Here is a 26,993-nt window from a genome sequence, read left to right as displayed (position 1 = left end):
CCCCATACACCTCTCCCCCACACCCCCATACACCTTTCTCATACCCCTTGCACCTCTCCCACACCCTCCTCTCCCAAACACCCCATATATTTCTCCCCCTCACCCGACACACCTCTTCCACACACCATACACCTCTCCCACACCCGATACACATTTCCCAAATCCCTTGCACCTCTACTACACCCTATACACCTCTCCCCCAAAACCCCATACACATCTCAACTACCCCATACACCTCTCCCCCACACCCCATTTCTCCCCAATACCCAATACACCTCTCCCCCACAACCCCTACACATTTCCCACACCTCTTTAGAACCTCTCCTATACCCTATACACTTCTCCCAACAAGACATGAACCTTTCTCCTAAACCTCATAAACCTTTCCCTCACCCCTTGCATATCTACCCCACCACAAACACCTTTCCCACAACCTATGCAGTTCTCCCCCAAAACCCCATACACCTCTCCTCTACACGCTATGCACTTCTAACTCCAAAACCCCATATACCTCTCCTCCACACCCCATAAAACTCTCCCCCACACCCCGTACACCTTTCCCATACCCCTACCACCTCTCCCATACCATATACACTTCTTCCCCACACCCCATACACCTCTCCTTGCACCTCTCGCACACCTCCAAACAGCTCTCCCGCACAACCCATACAGCTTTCCCACACCTCTTGCTCCTCTCCCACACCTCATACACCTCTCACTTGAAACCCCATACACCTCTGTACTACCCAATATATTTCTCACTAGCACCTCATGAACTTCTCCCCCACACTACATACACCTTTCCCACACACTATATGCTTCTCCTCCATACCCCTTAAAGCGCTCCCACACCCCATACACCCCTCCCCTACACCCCCATACACTTCTCCCCTACACCCCATGCACCTTTCCCACACCCATGCACCTCTCCCACACCCTCCTCTCCCAAACACCCCATATATTTCTCCCCCTCACCCGACACACCTCTTCCACACACCATACACCTCTCCCACACCACATACACCTCTCCCCACGCCCCATACACCTCTCTCACACGCTTTGCACCTCTCCCCATACCCCATACACTTCTCCCCCACACCCCATACACTTCTCTCCCACACCCTATACACCTCTTACCCATATCCCATACACCTCTCCCCCACATCCCATATGCCTCTCCCACAACCCTTACACCTCTCTCCTACATTCCTTAAACCTCTCCCACATCCCATACACCTCTACCCCTCATCCAATACAGCTCTCCCCGATGCCCCATACACTTCTTCCCCACACCCCCTTACTTCTCTCCCACACCCCATATACTTCTCACCCACACCCCATACACCTTTCACATACCCCTTGCACCTCTCCCATACCCCATACACTCCTCCCCCTAAATTCCATACACCTATCCCCCACACCCCAAACACCTTTCACATACCCCTTGCACCTCTCCCACACCCCATACATTCCTCCCCCTTAATTCCATACACGTATCCCCACACCCCATACACCTTTCACATACTCCTTGCACCTCTCCCACACCCCACACACTCCTCCCCCTAAACTCCATACAACTATCTCCCACACCCCATTCACCTTTCACATACCCCTTGCACCTCTCCCACACCCCATACATTCCTCCCCCTAAATTCCATACACCTATCCCCACACCCTATACACCTTTCACATACCCCTTGCGCCTCTCCCACACCCCATACACTCCTCCCCCTAAATTCCATACACCTATCTCCCACACCCCATACACCTTTCATATACCCCTTGCACCTCTCCCACACCCCATACACCTTTCACATACCCCTTGCACCTCTCCCACACCCCATACACTCCTCCCCCTAAATTCCATGCACCTATCCCCACACCCCATACACCTTTTCCACACCCTCTGCACTTCTCCCCTACACCCCATACACCTCTCCCCCACACACCTTACACCTTTCCCGTACTCCTTGCACCACTCCTAAGCCTCTTGCACCTCTCCCACACCCCAAAACACCTCTCCCCCAAACCCCATACACCTTCTCCACACCCTTTACACTTCTCTCCCAAACCCCATACACCTCTCCCCCACACCCCTTACACCTCTCCCCCACATCCCATTCACCTTTTCGACACCCCATACACCTCTCCACCACAACCCCATACACCTCTCCCTTGCACCAAACACCTCTCCCCCAGGCCCCATACACCTCTCCCTAACAACCAATATTCCTTTCCCGCACCCCATACACTTCTCCCGCACACCCCATACTCTTCTTCTCTAAATCCCATTTACCTCTTCCAATCTCCATATACCACTCCCCCACATACCCCATGAACCTCTCCTACACCCCATACACTTCGTCAACACCGCATCCACCTCTCCCCATTTCCCATACACTTCTCTCACACCCTTTACACCTCTTCCCTACCCCCAAACACTTCTCCAACTCCAAATGCACCTCTCCCACACCCCATGCACCTTTCCCCCACACCCCATGTACCTTTCCCCCACACCCCATATATATCGCTCCTACCCCTTAAACGTGTCCAACATCCCATGCACCTCTCACACACCCCCTATGCACTTCTCTCCCACACCCCATAAACCTCTCCCCCACAACCCATACAACTCTCTCACACCCTTTGCACCCCTCCCACACCCCATAAATTTCTCCCCCATGCCCCATATACCTCTCTGCCTCAAACCATAAACTTTTCCACACCCCATGCACTTCTCCCCTACCACCCAAACACCTCTCACCTACACCCCATGTACCTCCCCACACCCCATACACTTCTCCCCCACATGCTCTACACCTCTGCCCCGAGCCCCCATAAACCTTTCCCACACCTCCATACACTTCCTAAACCTCTCTCCTACTCCATAAACCTCTCCAACACCCCATACACCTCTCCCCTACCCCATACACCTCTCCAAAACCCCATGCACTTCTCCCAAACCACATACACCTCTCCCCACATACCATGCACTTCTCCCCCACACCCCATATATCTCTCCCCCACACCCCCATACACTGTATGGTGGTGAGTGAGTCCACTTGTGTGATCTTGGAAATAAGCTGATTTAACGCGGATAACAAAAGGCTATCGAGTGCAATATAGCTACAAGTTTTTGTGAATAGTCGGTGATTAGTTCGAGGTCAGAAAAGTGGGATAACACGTCAGCATAGGATAGTTAGCTTGTGTATTAAAATTCCGAACAAGATGGCGCTCTATAACACAGATAAGGCATGGAGGACATTGCTGCAATCAGCAAGAGTAAATTCCATGAGTTGGCACAACACGAACTAGATCTTCCGATAACAGAGGTCGCTAATACCTTCAACCAGTGTGACAGAAAAATATTCTCAAACATATAAAAAACAATAGGATCCAACAAACTGGAGAAAATCTGTGGAAAACATCATCAAAATAATAGCAGAAATTCCAAAGTAGATCCAGGGGATAAAGACACTTATAAAGAAAGTTTACATCAATCAACACATTCCATCAAAGAACAATAAGAAGCCCAATATAGTGAATATGCTGATTGATGCATTGGGAAAAAGAATGCCAAAATGGTGCAATACATGTAAGATGTGGTATTCCATTATTAAAACGCATCATCTGATTAGGAAATGCGATGCATGTCATGTACCAACACACCCTACTTGCACTGAAGTACAACAAAAAATATACAATAAAGATACAAAGGTATTCTGCTCAACATGCTTAGTCTTGATAGAAAATATAATTAAATCGAGACTGAATCTGCAAAAAGAAGAAGAAGAAGAAGAAGAAGAAGAAGAAGAAGAAGAAGAAGAAGAAGAAGAAGAAGAAATGAACAGGATATATGTAAGGATGCAGAGAAAATAATTGATACAACATATGATGCCATTCAAAAACATACTTACAAAGAAATAAATTATCAGATGGAAACAGATAATAGACCCTAGAGACTTTACCCAGACCTACATACTTTTAGGGTAGAGCTAAAAAAAGAAAGAAAAAACATATAGTCTGCAATTTACTGAAAAGAGGGAATTGCAGATTTGGCGAAAGATGCTACTATAAGCATTCAAAGATATGCCATAATTATGAAATATACGGCAAATGTGCATATCTAGACGGATATGGTGACGAATGTAGAGATCTCCATCCAAAAATATGCAAAAACCTAAAAGAAGGAAAAGAATGCAAATTCAGCAAAAAATGTCGAAATATGCATCCTGCAACCATGAATGAAAGCAAAAATGAAAAAAAAAAGAAAAAAAAAACCGAGTATATACCGCGCTATGCACAAAAGGCCCCGAGATATGATGCTTTTCAACCCAAATATGCACAATTAGAGTCCAACTACATAAAATGTATCTATAATGCCAGGGGTTTGTGCAGATATGGGGATAATTACAGGTATAAACACAAAAATAGATATGAAGGCGAAAGAGCAAATATGATAGAAAAGTTGGATTTTCTAATGGCAGAATTCCTGGAAATGAAGAAAAGAACATCATATCAGAACAGGAAGGAAGCATGGGAGAATCCATATTATTACCAATATTAGATAATGGGGATGAAACACAAACCATCATAGTGATGAATGCACAGGGTTTAGTCACGAGTCTAAAAGGAGAAAATAGAGTTCTTAGATTCTAAGATTCTATCTTTTTTTTCAATTTGGGTTAGTTCTTCTAAGACTTAGAAGAACTAACCCAAATTGAAAAAAAAAAATAGATATATTAAATATAAGTAAAGCATGGTATTCCCAAGAGACTGACAGTGATGACCATATAAAGGGTTTCCAAACATATAGATCAGACAAAACAAATAGGAATCAAGGGGGAACCGCAATATATGGAAGAGACATAAATCAAGGAAAAGTCTGAAAAATACAGCAACACAGAATGTGAATTGATTGCGGTAGAATTTGAATATGAAAAACTAGTGAATACTGTAGTTTACAGACCCCAAAATACTAAGGAGTTTGATATGATAATTGAAAAAATACATATATGTAGAAACCATAAAGACTGGAATATACTACCTGGAGATTTTATCTTTCCTTTCATGGATTGGAAAGAACAGATATAAAAAAGAGAGTAATAGTAGCGCAGAAGATAAGAGGCAATTTGAAAAGCTTCAAGATATGCTATTAGAACATAATATGCAACAAATAAACCACATTCCAACAAGAAAGGATAATGTCCTAGATTTTGTATTTGTGAATGAGGTGAATTATGTTAAAGAAATAATAGTGTATAACACAGGAATTTCAGACCAAAACGTCATAGAATTAATAGTCCATTCCAAAGCAAGTGAACGCAGAGATAAATTAAGCACAAAACAATGGGAAGGATATGGAAAATATAATTTTTATAGTAAGAATATAAAATGGTCAGATATAAATGAAGAATTTAACAAAGATTGGAAAAATTTATTCGTAAGTGATAATATACAGATAAATACGGATATACTGTACAAAATACTGGAGAAAATTGTTGAATGATATGTACCAAAAAAAAATAAATAAACATCAGACATGCAAACCAAGAGACAAAAAGATCTTATTTCAGAAAATTAGAAAGTGGAAGAAAAATCTTGTCAAAGAAAAAAATGTATGGAAAATGATGGAAATAAAAAGTAAGATAGAAAATGCATAACAAAAGATTATACTATCGAAATAAAATGAAAAAAGGGACTTATAAGAAAGGACTCTCCAAAACACACACACAAAAAAAAAGTACTTTACTCCTATGCAAAAAAGATGAATAAAGGGAGATTAGAAATGACCTATCTAAGAACTGAAGGACGGTTAACGAATGAAAAAAAGGAAATATGCAACATATTAGCAGAAAAATATAACAGTGAATTCACAGCCAAGAATTGCGAATGCGAATAATGAACAGAAATGAGAGAAGAAAATATTGAATATCTATTGGATATAGATATTAATGGAAAAGATATTGTGCAGGCTTTAAGCGAAATTAAATATGGATCAGCGGCCGGACCGGATGGAGTTCCAGTGATTTTGTTAAAAAAAACTGCATACACTATCGCGAAGACGCTTGCAATACTGCTAAGACAAAGTGTAGATATGAGCGAGATATATGTTAAACATAAATTAGCATATATAACCCCCATTTTCAAAAGTGGATCAAGACTAGAGGCAAGCAATTATAGACCTGTTAGTCCAACATCACATATTTTGAAAGTGTATGAAAGTGTAATAAAAAGAAAATTATGAATCATTTGGCTAAAAATAATTTATTTAATATAGGTCAACACAGTTTTGTGCCCGGAAAAAGTACACAAACCTAACTGATAGCACACTATGAAAACAAAATTATGATAAATGAAAAAGACACAGATGTAATCTATTTACCTTTTGCAAAAGATTTTGACAAGGTAGACCAAAATATATTGGAGAAAAAATGAGAAAGCAAAATATTGTGGGAAAGATAGGAAAATGGGTAAAAGAATTTCTGCAAAACAGAAAACTGATAGTGGTTGCAAATGACGAGAAATCAGATGAAGCTCAGGTAATATCTAGCGTGCCACAGGGTACGGTATTAGCTGCACTGCTGTTTGTTATTATGATCTCAGACATAGACTGTAATGATAAAGACTCTGTAGTGAGAAGTTTTGCAATGACACAAGAATAGGTAGAGAAATTACTTGTGATAAAGATACGAACTCATTACAAAGAGATCAAGTCAAAATATATGAATGGGTGGAGATAAATAGGATGGTATTTAACTCCGATAAATTCGAATCAATAAACTATGGAAACAGAGAAGGAATGGTATATGCATACAGAGGACCTGATAACAAGACAATCACAAACAAGGAAGCAATTAAAGGCCTTGGTGTAAGGGTAACAGGTATATGTTATGCAACGACCAAATAGCAATAATGTTGGCTAAATGTAAAGCAAAAATGGGAATGCTATTCAGACTTTTAAAACAAGAAAAGCTGAACACATGATAATGCTTTACAAAACTTATGTACGTAGTACACTCGAGTACTGCAATGTGATATGGTACCCACACTACCAAAAAGATATTGCATAAATAGAGAGTGTATGAAGGTCCTTTACTGCTAGAATAGAAGAAGTTAATGACCTTGACTACCGGGAAAGACTGCAATTTTCAAAATTGGACAGTCAAAAAAGAAGAAGAGAACGCTACATGATAATACAAGCATGGAAGCAAATCGAAGGAATTACTGAAAACATCATAGAGCTCAAAATATCTGAAAGAGAGAACCGAGGTAGATTAATAAAATCCCATAAACCTTTCCCACACCACAATATAATTCGTAAACACTTACTACACCTCTTCCCCATCCCATAAACCTCTCCCACCCCGTACACCTCTCCCATACCCCATACACCTCACCAAAACCCTATGCACTTCTCCGCAACTTCATACACCCATCCCCAACACCCCATGAGCTTCTCCCAGACACTCCATACATTTCACACCTATACCCAATACACTTTTTTAAACCCCTTGCATCTCTCCCACACCCCATACACCTTTCCCTAAAAAACTCGAACACCTTTTCCCAACCCCATACACCTTTCCCCCATACCACATGCACTGCTCCCCCTCACCCCATACACATCTGCAACACACTCCATACACCTTTCCAACACCCCTTGCCCCTCTCCCACACCACGTAAAGCTCTCCCCAACAACCCCATACACCTCTCCAGTACCCCATACACATTTCCCTCACACCCCATGCACTGCTACCCCTCATCCCATACACCCCTCCCCACACCCCATATACCTTTCCCACACCCCTTGCACCTCTACCACACTCCATACACCTCTCCCCCACAACCCCATACACCTCTCCACTACCCCACACACCTCTCCACCACACCACCTGTGCTTCTCCCACACAACCCATACATTTCTCTTACACACCCATACCGCTTTCCCACACCCCTTGCACCTCTCCCACACCCCACCCACCTCTCCCCACACATCATACAGCTCTACCCCACACCCCACACACCTTTCTAACACCCCTTGCACCTCTCCCCCACACCCCATACACTTCTCCCCCACACCCCTTACACCTCTCCCCGAAATCCCCTACACCTCTCCCCCACATCCCGTACGCCTCTCCCACAACCCATACACCTCTCTCCCACACCCGTTAAACCTCTCCCACAATCCATACACCTTTCCCCCACATCCAATAAACTTCTCCCCCTCACCACACCTCTCCTTCACACCACATACACTTCTTCCCTACACCAAATTGCTTCTCTCACACATCCTATATATCCTCCCCAAACCCCATACCCATCTCCCCCACACCACATTGTTTCTCTCCCACTCCCCATATACATCTTTCCTAAATCCCTTACACCTTTCCCATACCCCTTGCACCTCTCCCACACCCCATACACTTCTCTCAAAAATTTCCATACACCTATCCCCCACACCACATGCGCCTTTCCACACCCCCAAACACCTCTCCTCCACACCCCATGCACCTTTCGCACACCCCAGGCACTTCTCTCCCAAACCCCATACACCTCTCCCCCACACCCCATACACTTCTACCCCACATCCCAACATCCCATTCACCTTCCTGGCACCCCATACACTTCTCCCCCATAAACCCATACATCTCTCTCCTACATCATACACCTCTCCACCACAACCCACACAACTCTCCCCCACATTCCATTCACATTCCTCACACCCTATAAACCTCTGCCCCACAACCCCATACACCACTCCCTTTCACAATACACTTCTCCCCCATGCCCCTTACACCTCTCCCCCACACCTCATGAACCACTCCCACACCCCGATACACTTTGTCAACAATGCATCCACCTCTCCCCCTACCACATACACCTCTCCCACACCCCTTACATCTCTCCCCTACCCCAAACACCTCTCCAACTCCTAATGCACCTCTCCCAAAACACATACACCTTTCCCCCCACCCCATACACATTGCTCCTACCCCTTAAACCTCTCAAACATCCCATACACTTTTCCCATACTCTATACATCTCTCTCCCACACACCATGCAATTCTGCCCAACACCCCATATACCTTCCCCACACCCTATGCAATTCTCCCACACACCACATATGCCTCTCTCCCACACCCCATACACCTTTAACACACCCCTTGCACCTCTCACACACCCCATAAACTTCTCCCCCTCACCCCATACACCTCTCCCCCACATGCCATAAATCTTTCCAACACCCCATGCATGTCTCCCCCACACCCCAACCACCTCTCGCCTACACCACATGCACCTCTCCCACACCCCATACACTTCTCCCCCACACCACATATCCTCTATCCCAAACCATACACATTTCCCACACCCCTTGTACCTCTCCGACACCACAAAAACCTTTCCCCCAAAACCACATACATCTCTCAGATACCAAATACACCTCTCCACAACACCCCATGAACCTCTCCCATACACTTCGTCAACACTGCATACACCTCCTCTCCCCCCCCCCGGAAACCTCTCCTGCATCCAATACACCTCTCCCCTACCCCACACACCTCTCCAAAATCCCATGCAATTCTCCCCTACCCCATACACCTTTCCCACACCCTACGAACTTCTCCACCACACCCCATAAACCCCTCCCCCAGGACCTATACACCTTTGCTATACCCTATGCACTTCTGTCCCACACCCCTTGCACTTCTCCCCCACACACCATACACCTCTTGCACCTCTCCCACACCCCAAACACTTCTCACTCACAACCCGTACATCATTCCCACGCACAATGCACTTCTCCCCCACACCCCATACAACTTTCCGACATCCCTTGCACATCTCCCACACCCCATCCACCTCTCCCCACCACTCCAAAAACCTCTCCCAAACACCTCATGCATTTCTCCCCCACATCCTATACACCTTTACCACACCCTATGCACTTCTCTCACAAACTCCATGCACTTCTCCCCAACACCCCATACACATTTCCCACACCCCTTGCACCTCTCCCACACCCTTAACACATCTCTTCCACACCCTTTACACCTTTCCCATAACCTATGCACTTCTCCCCCACCCCATAGACCTCTCCTCCACACCCCATACAGCTTTCCCACACCTCTTCCATCTCTCCCACACACACTAAAAACTTCTCCCCTACACTCCATACACCTCTCCCCCACACCTCATACAAATCTCCCCAAAACCTCTTGTATTTCTCCCCCAAACCCCAAGCACCTCTCCTTAACACCCCATACACTTTTCCCACAATCTTTGCACCTCTGTCATACCCCATGCACTTCTCCCCCTCACCCCATGCTCCTTTTCCACACCCTATGCACTTTTCCTCCACACCCATACACCTCTCCCCCAAGAACCCTACATCTTTCCCATACCCAATGCACTTCTCCCACACACCCCATGCACTTCTCCCCCACAATCCATACACCTTTCCCACACATTATGCACTTTTCCCCCAAACCCCATACACCTTTCCCACACACCCAATACACCTTGCCCTTATCCCTTGCACCTCTTCCACACCACATACATCTCTCCCCCACACTCTATATACCTTTACCACACCTTTTTTTCACCTCTCCCACACCTAATACATTTCTGCCTCACTCCCCATACACCTCTCACCATATACTGCCTAAACCTCTCCCGCACACCCCCTACACATTTCCCACACTCCTTACACCTCTCCCATAACAGCACAAACTTCTCACCCACACCTCATACACCTCTCCCCCACACCCCATATACTTCTCCCTAACACCCCATAATCCTCACCCCCCACCCTTCCAGCTTTCCCACACGCCTTGCACCTCTCCCACACCCCAAACACTTCTCTCCCAAACTCCATACACCTTACTCCACACTGCTTGCACCTCTCCCCAACACCCTATACAACTTTACCTTCACCCCTTGCACCTCTCCCACACCCCATGCTCTTCTCCCCCTAACCCCATACTCCTGTCTCACACCCCATGCACTTCTTCCCCACAACCCATACACCTTTCCCACATTCTATGCACATCTCTCTCACACCCCATGCACTTCATCCCCACAACCCATACACCTTTCTCACACCATATGTATTTTCCCCAACACCCAATGAGCCTCTCACACACACACCATACACCTTTCCCACATCCCTTGCACCTCTTCTACACCTCTTACACCTCTCCCCCACACACCCTACACCTTTCTCGCACCCCTTGCACTTCTCCCACACCCCATACACCTTTCGCTCACACCCCATAAACCTCTCCTTGACTCCCCAATACACCTATCCAAAACCCCCTTGCACTTCTCCCAAATCCCATACACTTCTCCCCCACATCCCATACACCTCTCCCTATTACCCCATAAACGTCTCCCTACACCCCATACACCTTTCCCACACCATAAACACTTCTCCGCCACACCTCATACACCTCTTCTCCACACCACATACACCTCTTCTCCACACCACATACACCTCTCTACCACACCCCCATACCTTTCACACAAGCATAACACCTCTCCACCACCCCACACCCACCTCCCCAACCACCTGATACACTTCTCCTCCACCGTACACATACATATACATACAAATCCATTATATATATATATATATATATATATATATATATACTGTATATATATATATATATATATATATATATATATATATATATATATATATATATATATATATTATTACTAGCTAAGCTACACCCCTAGTTGGAAATGCAGGATGCTATAAGCCCAGAGACTCCAACAGGGAAAATAGCTCAATAAGGAAAGGAAAATGGGAAAATAGAATATTTTAAGAGGAGTAACAACATAAAAATAAATATCTCCTATTTAAACTATAAAAACTTAAACAAAACACGAGGAAGAGAAGTAAGAGAGAGAAAAGTGTGCTTGAGTGTACCCTCAAGCAAGAAAATTCTAACCCAAGACAGTGGAAGACCATGGTACAGAGGCTATGGCACTACCCAAGACTAGAGAATAATGGTTTATTTTTGGAGTGTCCTTATCTTAGAAGAGCCGCTTACCAGGGCTAAAGAGTCTCTTCTACCCTTACCAAGAGGAAAGTGGCCACTGAACCATTACAGTGCAGTAACCTGTTGAGTGAAGAAGAAATATTTGGTAATCTGTGTTGTCAAGACAGAGGAAAATATGTAAAGAATAGGCCAGGCTATTGAGAGTGAATGTGTGTAGGCAAAGGGAAAATGAACCATAACCAGAGAGAAGGATCCAATGTATTACCATCTGTCTGATAAAATGCCCCCATAACTCTCTAGCGGTAGTATCTCAATGGGTGGCTGGGTCCCTGCCAACCTATATAAATATGTGTATATTTATATTCATATATATATATATATATATATATATAAATATAAGTAAATATATATATATATATATATATATATATATATATTTATATATATATATACATATATAATGTGATATACACACATATGTATATATATATATATATATATATATATATATATATATATATATATATATGTATATATATATATATATATATATATATGTATGTATATATATATATATATATATATATATATATATATATATATATATACATATGTATAGATATAGGTATATATATATATATATATATATATATATATATATGTGTATATGTATATCAAACTATATATGTATATATATATATATATTTGATATATACATATACATATATATATATATATATATATATATATATATATATATATATATATTTAAATATATATTTCTATATATATGTATATATGTATATATATATATATATATATATATATATATATATATATATACAGTATTTACATAAATATATATATATATATATATATATATATATATATATATATATATTTATTTATATACATATATAGTGTGATATACATATATACATATATATATATATATATATATATATATATATATATACATATGTATAGATATAGGTATAGATATATATATATATATATATATATATATATATATATATATATATATATATATATCACACTATATATGTGAATATATATATATATATATATATATATATATATATTTAATATATATATATATATATATATATATATTTTTAATATATATATATATATATATATATCTATATATATGTATATATGTATATATATATATATATATATATATATATATATATACAGTATTTACATAAATATATATATATATATATATATATATATATATATATATATATTTATATATATATTTATATAAATATGAATATATATATACATATACATATATATACATATACATATATATACATATATATATATATATATATATATATATATATATATATATATATATAACGGATTTTGAGCGAAGCGAAAAATCTATTTTTGGGTGAGATGGCCATGTCGTCCTGATGGAAGTTCCTATAGGGTAGCTTCCTAGGGTATATTACAACTACGGCGATATTCCCAGAGAATTTACCTTAAGGTACCAGAATTCTAACTCCTGGAGCGAGTATCCCTCGTGAAAGGGATATCGCGACATATCAGAGGACGTATTCTTGACACGCCACATGGCAATCTGCATCCTGGACAGAGATTTCGTCTCGTAAGAGGGATTGGCAAGAAACGAATTCGGGAAAGAAAAAGGGGGAGCCGCTCCCAAGGCTTCCCTATCCTCCGATTCGTATGCGTGCCTGGCGCCAATCCTGGCGCCATCTGTATTCCTTGTAGCGTACACGAGGTGCTACAGATACTGTATGTAGGGAGGGTCCTACAGCCCTTTCTTAGAGAGGCAAGGGCGGGTCCATCAGGACGACATGGCCATCTCACCCAAAAATAGATTTTTCGCTTCGCTCAAAATCCGTTTTTTGGGCTCAAGCCATGTCGTCCTGATGGAAGTATACCAGAGCATTACTGTATCTGTGGATTCTCAGAAAGTGCCGTACTCCCCGGAGGTAATTTTTCCCGGTCGACTAGACATAGAGACCTAAGATGTTACCGTTATACATCTTTTCAACTAACTATAAACCATGTTAGAGCTTCTTGCCCCCTACAGGGAAGAGTCCTACTAGACTCTGGAAAAGTCTCGAAGAGTACATATACCTATGTATGAATACCAGGCAAGCTAATATAGTGGTCTCGCCCTATATTAAGTGAAGCATAGTTTGTAAAGAACCACTGCGTCAATATGAAATATCGACCAGTTCTCCGCACAATACTTGTATTGGACAAAGGTTTTATATCCGCATAGGAGGAAAACCAATGCAACATAGCTTGCATAAAGGAACAATTCTATTAGAATTATCCCAGATAAGGTACATAGAATGAATGCTTAATTATACCAATAAATTGACACAGGTGAAGGAGACGCAAGGTTCTCAAGAACCAGATTATTGACAGGCAATAAATAGATAGGTTAACCACAATTATATATATATTTTTGGGCTCAAGCCATGTCGTCCTGATGGAAGTTCCTTATAGGCAGCTTCCTAGGGTATATTACAACTACGGCGATATTCCCAGAGAATTTACCTTCAGGTACCCAGAATTCTAACTCCTGGAGCGACTATCCCTAAAAAAGACCTTAGGGATATCGTAAATATCAGTGGACGTATTCTTGACACGCCTCATAGCAATCTATACCCCGAATAGAGTTAACACTTCTTAGGGGTCAAATGGCAAGAAAACGAAAACGATAAGAAAAGGGGGGAGCCGTTCGTAAGGCATCTCTCCTCCCCGTTTCGAAAGCGTGCCCTGCGCCGCTCACGGCGCCATCTGTATTCCTTTTTGCGTAGCTCTACGACTCGGTGTTTCGTTCCCTGTTTTCTACCAAATCTTGGAATTTCTCTTGTTACAATGCTTTCTCCAACTTCTTCTGCCTCGGATAAGTTGAGTATTATTTCTTTTATGTATAAATGTAGGCTCTTGGTTAAAATTAAAGTAATTAAAAGAGTTATCTTTGATACAAGAGCTGTTGCCTGCTGGAGGCATCATGGATGCTGTCGCTCGCTAGAATAGGATTTATTTGTTAGCAAGAGCGACGTTCCTAGCCCCTTTGCGCTTAAATATTTGCTACTTAGCTTATTTAGGAATTCTGTTATGATGCGTTAGTAGTGTGCCTGGCGAAGTTTGCCTAGGCTGCCAACACTAGTCTTCGTAGGCTAGCGGTTGGCCTATGTACTTCCTGCATGATAATTAGTCTTCCAAGTGTGATTTTATTGTTTTAAGCGTTAGGCAACGTTATACATATTAGCCCTTTTCGAGTACTTTCCAAGATAGTATTGGTGGGAGTTTCGGTGAATTAGGTAATCGATTCTCTTAGTGCCTAGGCTAGGTTGTCTTAGGTCATTATAATATTATCTGTGTCCCCATTTGCTCCCTTCTCTTCGGGGAAGGGGCAAACCCTTTCCCTCTGTTTAAGCCCTAGGCTTAACTCTAGTGGTTTGTTTGAATTAATTTTCAAATATATCTATGCTGGAGTAGTACTGTACCTTCCCGTTCCATCTGAATTGGTTCAGAGGGGGACAGTACAACAGTGTTTAGTCTGAGTCCGGGTTCGTCTGGCATGGGGCAGAGTCTCCCTTGCTGATTGACTCGGGCATAAAGGGTTTATCCCCCTTGGTCCACCTTGTTGGGTTCCAGTAGTGATCCCTTCACTCGGTGACCCATCAGACTGTCCTCTTGCCGTTCCGGTCTCGGGATATGTTCCCTTGTCTGGAATAGCAATTCCTTCCTTGCCGTGGTTTTAGGGAGGCAGCCAGTAGTGCCGGCCTCCCTCTCGGGTCTTTCTCTGGCTGAGATGAACTGTCTTAGTTGGGAATGACCCTTAGCCAAGGCAAGGTTGGATAGGACCCTCTGTCCTTCCCTTCTATTTTCCGTTTCTTTGTGTCAGTCGTCCGCATCCATACCTAGCCTAGGTTAGGATGAGGAACTGACGTGGTCTCCTGTCGGCCGGCAGAGTGTGCCGACCGGCAGAGACCATTCCTTCGAGTGCTGCCCGGTCCTTTCTTGGTCCCTCCATCGCTGCCGTCTGTAGATTCAGTAAGCAGCGGTTAGGAAGCTTGACTTACTGTCTCCCCTTCCTTTCGGCACTCTTTCGGGTGCCGGGCACAGAGGCTCATAGTCTCTTAACCCGGCACTCATTCTGTTGTCTTCGTATGTGTTGTCCTTGCCGTCTGCCGGCCTACAGGCCGGCCGTCGGTGGGGAGGGGTGTTCTCCAGTTCTCTTGCTGTCGGTCGGCGATGGTTATATACCTTTGCCGGCCGGTCTCTTGCTCATCTGCCGGCCACTACAAGTGGGGCCGGCAGCCGAGCGCTGCCTGGTGTGGAGGCCAGCCGGCAGGGTTTGTTTGCTGCTGCCGGCCGGCCTGCGACACTGCCCAGTTAGCCGGCCACTAAGAATGATGGCCAGCAACGCAGTGCAAACCGGGTGGCTGCGGACCGGCAACCACTGCCGGCCGGTTCAGGCATGGGATCTGGAGTTCTCCCCAATAGGGGTGATCTGATGTTGTGTACTTGAGATCTACCTTTCGAAAAACGGGGGGGGGGGGGTGCTGACCGTCAATAGCCGGCCGGCACACCACCCTCAGGTACTGTATCAGTCCTCTCTTGGTGGTATATTCAACCAAGGGAGTTCATGATGTAGTAGGTTACAACACTGTCTTTTCTATCTTACTTGTGTTACTTGTGCAATCACTTGGTGTCGCCTTACAAGGATAAAAGATAATTCTTTTCATCCCTGGCCGGAATGGTAAAATTTTACCTTAGGTGTGAGCTACACCTAAATTCCTTTGGAAATACGCTCTCTGGTTATTCTAGTAAAGACTAACTATGTGACTTTGGCTGGTGGGCTTCCACAGGTGTTTTGTGTGGGTTTCACAAGTAGGTGTCTTTCCCTTATTCTTGTTGAATACTCATTTGTTACATGTGAATTGAAATTCACTTGATATTCATGGAAATTTTTCTTCTTTTACAGGAGGAGCATCCGAAGTGTGATAGTGTCTTCTGCAATGTCCGCAGTAAGAACTTTTGCGGACATGTCTCGTGTAGGAGGCACGCGGCTTGCGCAGCCTCCAATGATGACCATCGTTACTGGGATCCGCAGGTATGTGCTGTATGTACTAACCTGCTGTCAGAGGCTTTTGAATCCCCTAGGTCGGCGGAGTCAAGAGATGCAGCGAGGGAGAGGCTTCGCTTATGGGTAAGGGGTTTTCAGAAAAACACCACTGGACCTTATCTTCCTAACGAGAAGATGAGGGCATACCTTTTTCCCAAGGCTTCCCCTGATGCTGTTGTTCCCCAGCCTCGGCCGGAGATCCCTCTCGTCCAGATTCCAATGGAGGAGGATGTCGCTGATGCCATGCAGGACATCCAGTTGGACGACAAGATGTCTGACTTGTCCGATCGTGCGGAGCAGGATCTCCTCGCAGAGGGCGAGGAGGAGGATCGAGATCCTATTGCCGTGGAGGAAGAGGTTCCCGTATCGTCAGACGTGCCGGTTCAGGTCTCTGAACCTATCCCCTCTACCTCGTCCGCTCTTCCAGCAGAGCTAGGACAGGCTCTCTCTTCCATCGGTGGTATGATCCAACAGATGCAGAGGGAGAATAATCAGAAGGCCGCTACTTTGGAGCTCCAGATGCAGAAGATCACAGCATCACGTGGACCTCCAAAGAAGCTCAACGTGAAGGACCTTCCTCTGTGCTCGGATGCCAACCCGTGGAGATATGCCGAGCACATGCCGATGACGATTGGGAAGATCGTCATGTCGGAGAAACTGGGCTCAGTTCCCCTTGAGGAGGTGTAATTCTGGCCCAGTAGAGGGGCCTACCCGGACTGTTATGTCCGTTTGAAGAAGGAGCCGGCCTCGAAGGAGGAGACGGAGCCAAAGGAGGTGATTATCCTGGATCACTCCAAGGCTCAAGCCACTTTAACAGCTGCTTTGAAGGAGAGGGGGTTCTCAAACTCTAAAGTTGCCGCTTTGAGCAAGAAGCACCCCTCCTTTGTATCCTCCCCGGCTAGGGCCTTCCCCTTTATGGAAAAGGGGTTCGCGGCCGTCATGAAGGCGGTTGAAGCTGGCAAGCCGTGTCCGTCTCTGGAGGAATGTAAACCTCTGTCGTTTGCATTGCCGCTGGACAATAAGGACTGGAAGGAGGTGCACCTCACTTTCTCGGTTGGGAAGTTGGACGCCGACATTGCAGGTCAGCAGTTCGGTGAAAACCTTCCCAAGTTGTCGGAATTCCTTCTACGGAGGGAATTGGACACAAAGGAGCGCCTGGCAGCCTCGATGTCTCTCCAGACCAACATGGAGACGATGGCTAGCGACCCCAAGATGCCAGAGATGTTCATGGTAATGGCCAAGATCCATCTGGCCACAGTAACTAAGGACCTCTATTGCTTTGTCAAAGCAAGGAGGGCCTGTAGGGAGTTTGTGTTCGCCTCGGCCACAGTGAGGCATGAACCCAAGAGGCTAATTTCATCCAGCATCTGGGGTAAAGATCTCTTTCCCAAGGACGTGGTCAAAGAGGTCGTGGACAAGGCAGCCACTGAGAACCGCAATCTTCTCCTGAAGTGGGGCCTGTCCCTTAAGAGGAAGTCTTCTCCGGATGAGGGCCCTCAGCCGAAAGGAAAGGCGAAGAAATCAAGGTTTTCCTCCCGTCCAGCCAAGTCCTTCAAACCACAAAGACAACAGCAGCAGCAGCCAGCTTTGCCTCCGGTACCACAACTGGTAGCCCAGACCCCGACCACCTTCCAATGGGTACCCCAAGCCATGTCATCAGCTTCCCCGGCATTCAATCCCGTGTTCGAGGGACAGTCAACCACGTTTCGTGCAAGACCCAGAGGGGCAGCTAGAGGTTCAGCAAGACGCCCCTCTAGGGGACGAGGATTCAGAGGTGGTCGCGGCCAGGGAGGCAAGACTGCAGGGCAGTCAAAGTGAAGTGTCGCCGATAGGTGGGAGACTTCAGTATTTCCGGGATCGCTGGACCTTCGATCCCTGGGCCCACAGCCTTCTCAAAAATGGACTGGGTTGGAGTTGGTACAGTACTCCGCCCCAGTGCCCTCAATTTTTCCAACACTCCACCCCCGTTTTGGAGGAGTACATCCAAGATCTGTTGGAGAAAAAGGTGATCAGGAGGGTAAAGTCCATCAAGTTTCAAGGGAGGCTGTTTTGTGTTCCCAAGAAAGACTCGGGGAAACTCAGAGTCATTCTGGACTTGTCACCACTCAACAAGTTCATAGTGAACCACAAGTTCAAGATGTTAACGTTACAACACATAAGGGCCTTACTGCCCAAGAGGGCATATACCGTCTCCATCGATTTGTCAGACGCATATTGGCACGTTCCAATAAGTCGCCGTCTCTCCCCCTACCTAGGATTCAAGCTACAACAAAAACTTTATGCTTTCAGGGCGATGCCCTTCGGGCTAAACATAGCCCCAAGGATCTTTACGAAGCTTGCGAGCGCAGCTCTCAAACAGTTACGCCTAAAAGGGTTCCAAGTAGTAGCCTACCTGGACGATTGGTTGGTGTGGGCAGCATCCAGAGCAGAATGCTTGCAAGCTTCCCTACAAGTGATTCAGTTCCTGGAATATCTAGGCTTCATGATCAACAGAAAGAAGTCTCGTCTTTCTCCAGCTCAGAGGTTCCAGTGGTTGGGAATTCACTGGGATCTAGTGTCACACCGTCTTTCCATCCCGATGTCAAAGAGGAAGGAAATAGCGGGGTCTGTCAGGAGACTTCTAGGTTCCGAGAGGATATCAAGACGCGAACAAGAGAGGGTTTTGGGCTCTCTTCAGTTTGCATCAGTAACAGACCCAGTGCTAAGAGCACAGCTAAAAGATGCAGCGGGAGTATGGAGAACCTTTGCATCGAAAGAGCGAAGGGACTTGAAGAGACCGGTCCCACTTCGACTACGTTCTCTTCTCAGACCGTGGTCTCAAGCCAGTCATCTAAAGAGGTCTCTACCTCTTCAGCCATCCCCCCCGTCAGTGACAATCCACACAGACGCCTCAAAGGTAGGGTGGGGGGGTCACTCCCATCGGAAAAAAGTGCAAGGGACCTGGTCCAAGCTATTTGGGACCTTTCACATAAACTTTCTAGAAGCTATGGCAGTGCTTCTTACCCTGAAGAAAGTATCCCCACGTCACTCGATCCATGTAAGGTTGGTACTGGACAGCGAGGTGGTAGTGAAATGTCTGAATCGGCGGGGATCGAGATCCCCACCTCTCAACCAGGTAATGTTAGCCATATTCCGACTGGCGGAGAAGAAGAAGTGGCACCTGTCAGCAGTTCACCTTCAAGGAGTCCGGAATGTGACCGCGGACGCTCTATCCAGGGTTACACCGATAGAGTCAGAATGGTCCCTAGACGCAGGATCATTCTCCTTCATCTTGAGACAAGTCCCAGAACTGCAGATAGACCTCTTCGCGACGAAGGACAACAAGAAGCTGCCGAAATATGTGTCCCCATACGTGGACCCCTTGGCAGAAGCAGTAGATGCGATGTCCCTCGATTGGAACAGATGGTCCAGGATCTACCTGTTTCCCCCTCACAACCTGATGTTGAGGGTCCTCAACAAACTGAGATCCTTCAAGGGAGTAGCAGCAATAGTGGCCCACAAGTGGCCGAACAGTGTATGGTTCCCTCTAGCTCTGGAACTACGACTGAAGTTTCTACCACTCCCGGACCCAGTTCTGTCCCAGCAAGTCCAGAAGTCGACTGTCTACGCTTCATTACAGAAAACCCGAACCCTGCAGCTCATGATTTTCTCTCCCTAGCGGTGAAGAAACGGTTCGGAATCTCGAAAGATAGCATCGACTTCCTGGAAGAATACAAGTGTAAGTCTACTAGGAGGCAGTACGAATCTGCATGGAAGAAATGGGTAGCCTTTGTCAAAGATAAGAACCCGCACGAGATCTCTACGGAGTTCTGCCTATCCTTCTTCATTCACCTCCACGGACAGGGGCTGGCGGCTAACACAATTTCTACATGTAAGTCAGCTCTAACAAGACCCATTCTATATGCCTTCCAGGTAGACCTCGCTAACGAGATGTTTAATAAGATCCCGAAGGCCTGTGCTAGGCTTAGACCATCAGCTCCTCCAAAGCCTATTTCGTGGTCGTTAGACAAAGTCCTTCATTTTGCCTCATTACTGGATAATGAGGGATGTGCATTGAAGGACCTGACTCAAAAAGTGATCTTCCTTTTTGCCCTTGCTTCTGGGGCCAGAGTTAGTGAGATTGTGGCCCTCTCGAGAGAGGAGGGCCGAGTTCAGTTCCTGGATGGGGGAGAACTGAACCTGTTTCCGGACCCTACGTTTCTCGCTAAGAACGAGTTGCCCACCAACAGGTGGGGTCCCTGGAGAATCTGCCCTCTGAAAGAAGATGCATCTCTATGTCCCGTAGAATGCCTAAAGGTCTATCTTCGTAGAACTTCAGACTTCCATGGGGGCCAACTATTCAGAGGAGAAACATCGGGCTCGAATTTATCTTTAAATCAGCTTAGGGCGAAAATTACATATTTTATTCGCAGAGCGGATCCTGACAGTTCACCCGCAGGTCATGATCCGAGGAAAGTTGCTTCATCCTTAAACTTCTTTAACTTTATGGATTTTGAACACCTTCGTTCATACACTGGCTGGAAGTCTTCCAGGGTATTCTTTCGCCACTATGCTAAGCAAGTGGAGCAGCTAAAGAGGTCTGTGGTAGCAGTTGGTTGCGTCGTTAACCCTGCTGTTTAACTCTACGAGGAACAGCGGAATCATTTGGGACTTTGATTCTTGGGTGAGTGGTTAGTTATATGCGTTGATATAACTGGTAGTGAAGGCTCTGAGAGCCCACAGTGACTGTTCCAACGTTATGGTGATGGTAGCACAAGTACAGACAGGTGTGCCAAGCGTTTGCTAACGCTATTGTCAGCAAAGTAGCAACATGGACGTTAAGTTTGATACCGGGGTATGTGTAAGTGACATATATGTTTTCTTTCAGATAACCATTCATCCATGCACTACAGTACTTGTGTAAATTGTTGGTCATCCACCTAGCATATGTACATATTTATGGTGACCATGTCTATTTATTGTTACTCAATAAACTTGTTCTCGGGAACCTTGCGTCTCCTTCACCTATATTGATTTCATATTATTTTTTGAGCATTTAGCCTATGTATATTAATCGGGGATATCTATAATAGCCTATTCCTTAATGCAAAGCCTTGTTGCACTGGTTTATACTTTCCTTAGCATAAAGGACTCCACCCCTTTCTGAGGACGGTGGTGGCAGCAAGTTTAATCCTACGCAGATATAACCTTTTTGTCTAGTTTTACTTCGACCAGGGTGCTGGTCGGGACTTTTCCTTTGGATACTGTAGTCCCGTAAGACTTCGCTTTACTTCATATAGAGTGAGACCACTATATTGTACTGGCTGGCGAGTGATTCATACATAGGTATATGTACTCTTCGTTCGTTTTCTAGAGTCTAGTAGGACTCCTCCCTGTAGGGGGCAGGAAGCGCTTTCATGGCTTATGATTAGTGAAAAGATGTATAACGGTAACATCTTAGGTCTGTCAGTCGAGTTGACTAAGAAACATTCTTGAGGAGTACGGCACGTATTGAGAATACACATATACAGTAATGCTCTGGTATACTTCCATCAGGACGACATGGCTTGAGCCCAAAAAACGGATTTTGAGCGAAGCGAAAAATCTATTTTTGGGTAAGATAGCCATGTCGTCCTGATGGACCCGCCCTGTTCCTTTTCAAAAAAAAAAAAAAAAAAGAGTGAAAAGGATTGTAGGACCCCTCCCTACATACAGTATCTGTAGCACCTCGTGTATCGCTACAAGGAATACAGATGGCGCCGTGAGCGGCGCAGGGCACGCTTTCGAAACGGGGAGGAGAGATGCCTTACGAACGGCTCCCCCCTTTTCTTATCGTTTTCGTTTTCTTGCCATTTGACCCCTACGAAGTGTTAACTCTATTCGGGGTATAGATTGCTATGAGGCGTGTCAAGAATACGTCCACTGATATTTACGATATCCCTAAGGTCTTTTTTAGGGATACTCGCTCCAGGAGTTAGAATTATGGGTACCTGAAGGTAAATTCTCTGGGAATATCGCCGTAGTTGTAATATACCCTAGGAAGCTGCCTTTAAGGAACTTCCATCAGGACAACATGGCTATCTTACCCAAAAATAGATTTTTCGCTTCGCTCAAAATCCGTTATATACATAAGAAGAGGATAACCCAAAACTTTAAGCATAAGTATGATAGTAAACAGAGCTTGTTTGTCTGAAAGAAAAAACATTAAATGCCACTTTTAAGATACCGAGGTATCAAAGTCATAAAAGCCTGTATTACAAATCAATGACATTAGCGTTAGAAACGCTCGGCACACATGTCTGCACTTATGCTAGGTTCACCTTCGGAAATGGAACAGTCTGCATGGGCAACACAGTGCCCTCACTTAGTTTGTAGTACAGTATGTAACTACACACTCACCCTGGAATTAATCGTCCCAATTAAGACCACTGTTCCTCGCAGAGTTAAACAGTAGGGTTAACACCGCGACCCACTGCTACCACAGATCTCTTTTAGTTCCTCTACTTGCTTCGCATAGTGGCGAAAGAACACTCTGGAAGACTTCCAGCCAGTGTATAAACGGAGATGTTCAAAATCCATACAATTAAAGAAATTTAAGGATGAGGCAACTTTCCTCGGATCGTGACCTGCGGGTGTATTGTCAGGATCCGCTCTGCGAATAAAATATGTGATTTTCGCTCTGAGTTGATTCAGAGATAAATTTGAGCCTGATGTTTCTCCCCTGAATAGTTGACCACCCTTGAAGTCTGAAGTTCTATGAAGATAGACCTTTAGGCATTCTACTGGACATAGAGATGCATCTTCTTTCAGAGGGCAGATTCTCCAGGGACCCCACCTGTTGGTGGGTAACTCATTCTTGGCGAGAAACGTAGGATCCAGAAACAGGTTCAGTTCTCCCCCATCCAGGAACTGAACACGACCTGCCTCTCTCGAGAGGCTACAATCTCACTAACCCTGGCCCCGGACGCGAGTGCAAAATAGGAAAATAACTTTTTGTGTCAAATCCTTTAACGCACACTCTTCATTGCTCAACAGAGAAGCGAAATGAAGAACTTGTCTAAAGACCATGAAATGGGCTTTGGAGGTGCTGAAGGTCTGAGCCTAGCACAGGCTTTCGGGACTTTATTAAAGATCTCGTTACCTAGGTCGACCTGGAAGGCATATAGAATGGGTCTTGTCAAAGCAGACTTACACGCTGAAATCGTGTTAGGTGCCAATCCTTGACCATGGAGGTGGAGAAGAAAGATAAGCAGAAGTCTGTCAAGATCTCCTGCGGATTCTTCGCCTTGACAAAAGGCCACCCATTTTCTCCAAGATGACTCATATTGCCTTCTAGTAGATTTGCACTTATATTCCTCAAGGAAGTCTATGCTGGCTTTCGAAATCCCGAAACGCTTTCTCACCGCTAGGGAGAGAAAATCATGAGCTGCAGGGTCCGGGTTTTCTGTAATGAAGCGCAGACAGTTGACTTCTGGACTCGCTGGGTCAGAACTGGATCTGGTAGTGGTACAAACTTCAGCTACAGTTCCAATGCCAGGAGGAACCACACGCTGTTCGGCCACTTGTGGGCCACTATTGCCGCTACCCCTTGAAGGATCTCAGTTTGTTGAGGACCCTCAACAGAAGGTTGTGAGGAGGGAACAGATAAATCTTGGACCATCTGTTCCAGTCGAGGGACATCGCGTCCACTGCTTCCGCTAAGGGGTCCTCGTACGGGGACACGTACAGGGGCAACTTCTTGTTGTCTTTCGTCGCAAAGAGGTCTATCTGCAGTTCTGGGACTGATTCAGAATGAAGGAGAATGATCCTGCGTCTAAGGACCATTCCGACTCTATCGGTGTAAACCTGGATAGAGCGTCCGCTATCACATTGCGGACTCCTTGAAGGTGAACTGCCGACAGGTACCACTTCTTCTTTTCCGCCAATCGGAAGATGGCCAACATCACCTGGTTGAGAGGTGGTGACCTCGATCCTTGTCGATTCAAGTATCTCACAACTACCTCGCTGTCTATCACCAACCTTATGTGGATCGAGTGACGCGGGGAGACTTTCTTTAAGGTAAGGAGCACTGCCCAAGCTTCTAGAAAGTTTTATGTGAAAGGTCTTGAATAGCTTGGACCAAGTCCCCCGGACTTTTTTCCGATGAGAGTGACCTCCCCATCCTTCCTTCGAGGCGTCTGAGTGAATCGTCACCGACGAGGGAGGTGGCTGAAGAAGAACCGACTTCTTTAGATGTCTGGCTTGGGACCAAGGCCTGAGAAGAGTACTTAGCCGAAGCGGCTGGTCTTCTCAGATCTCATCGCGCGTTTGATGCATAACTTCTCCAAACTCCGATTGCATCCTTTAGCTGTGCTCTTAGCACTGGGTCTGTCACCGAAGCAAACTGGAGAGAGCGCAGTACCCTCTCCTGCTCGCGTCTTGATATCTTTTCGGAATCTAGAAGTCTCTTGACAGAACCCGCTATCTCCTTCCTTTTCTTCGCCGGGATGGAGAAACGGTGTGACAAAAGGTCCCAGTGGATTCCCAGCCACTGGAACTTTTGAGATGGAGAAAGTCGAGACTTTTTCTGTTGATCTTGAAGCCTAGGTACTCTAGGAACTGGATCACTTGACTGGAAGCTTGCAAGCATTCTGTCTCGGATGCTGCCCACACCAACCAGTCGTCCAGGTAGGCTACTACCTGAATTCCCTTTAGGCGTAATTGTTTGAGAGCTACGCTCGCAAGCCTCGTAAAAATCCTTGCGGCTATGTTTAGCCCGAATGGCATGGCTCCGAAGGCGTATAGTCTTCGTTGTAGCCTGAACCCTAGGTAGGGGGAGAGTCGATGGCTAATTGGAATGTGCCAATAGGCGTCTGACAAGTCTATAGAGACGGAATATGCCCTCTTGGGCAGTAAGGTCCTTATGTGTTGCAGTGTTAGCATTTTGAATTTGCAATTCACTATGAACTTGTTGAGTGGCGACAAGTCCAGAATGACTCTGAGCTTTTCCGAGTCTTTCTTGGGAACACAAAACAGCCTCCCTTAGAAATTGATGGGCTTCACCCTTCGGATCACCTTTTTTCTCCAACAGTTCTTGAACGTACTCCTCCATAACGGGGGTGGAGTGTTGGAAAAACCGAAGGCACGGGGGTGGAGTGCTGTACCAGCTCCCGCCCAGTCCATTCTTGAGTAGGCTGTGGGCCCAGGGATCGAAGGTCCACCGATCCCGAAATTTCAGAAGTCTCCCTCCTACCGGTATCACCTCACTTGGACTGCCGTCCTGAGGTCTTGCCTTCCTGACCACGACCACCCCTGAATCCCCTTCCCCTTGAGGGGCGTCTAGACGAGCCTCTGGCTGCTCCTCTAGGCTTTGCTTGAAAGGAAGTAGACTGCCCATCGAACGCTGCGGTGAATGCCGTGGACTGTGTCGACACGGCCTGGGGTACCCACTGAAAAGTGGTCGGGGTTTGTGCCACGATCTGGGGCACTGGGGGCAATGGCAATTGCAGTTGCTGTTGCTGTCTAAGAGGCTTGGCTGGCCGAGACGGTAGCCTAGTCCTCATAGTCTTCCTCTTTGGTTGAGGACCCTCATCTGGGGAAGACTTTCTTTTGATAGCCAGGCCCCACTTCTGGAGAAGGTTTCTATTCTCCAAGGCGGCCTTATCAACAACTTCTTTGACCAAGTCGGTAGGGAAAAGGTCTTTTCCCCAAATGTTGGAGGAGATTAATTTCTTTGGCTCGTGCCTCACCGTAGCCGAGGTAAACACGAACTCCCTACAAGCTCTCCTTGCCTTGACGAAGCCATAAAGGTCCTTCGTCACTGTGGCCAGATGAGACTTGGCCACTACCATGAACATTTCATGGACCTTGG

The 26,993-nt window shown here is 45.3% G+C and overlaps 2 protein-coding genes across 2 annotated transcripts; both read left to right on the top strand.

Annotated features, from left to right (window-relative positions):
- Positions 1-7,599: 7,599 nt before the first annotated feature.
- On the top strand, positions 7,600-8,940 carry LOC137637212 (uncharacterized). Its single transcript, XM_068369473.1, has one exon. The coding sequence runs from the start codon at positions 7,600-7,602 to the stop codon at positions 8,938-8,940; it is 1,341 nt and encodes a 446-aa protein (XP_068225574.1).
- Positions 8,941-9,252: 312 nt separating this feature from the next.
- LOC137637211 (uncharacterized) lies at positions 9,253-10,032 on the top strand. The gene has a single exon (XM_068369472.1). The coding sequence runs from the start codon at positions 9,253-9,255 to the stop codon at positions 10,030-10,032; it is 780 nt and encodes a 259-aa protein (XP_068225573.1).
- Positions 10,033-26,993: the final 16,961 nt, after the last annotated feature.

Source organism: Palaemon carinicauda, unplaced genomic scaffold (genome assembly GCF_036898095.1).
Source record: "Palaemon carinicauda isolate YSFRI2023 unplaced genomic scaffold, ASM3689809v2 scaffold583, whole genome shotgun sequence".
Lineage (NCBI taxonomy): Eukaryota > Metazoa > Arthropoda > Malacostraca > Decapoda > Palaemonidae > Palaemon > Palaemon carinicauda.
This window is presented reverse-complemented; position numbering and strand designations above follow the sequence as displayed.

Coding starts and splice junctions, on each gene's coding strand:
- LOC137637212 (XM_068369473.1), top strand. CDS start 7,600: ATGCACTGCTCCCCCTCACCCCATACACATCTGCAACACACTCCATAC.
- LOC137637211 (XM_068369472.1), top strand. CDS start 9,253: ATGCATGTCTCCCCCACACCCCAACCACCTCTCGCCTACACCACATGC.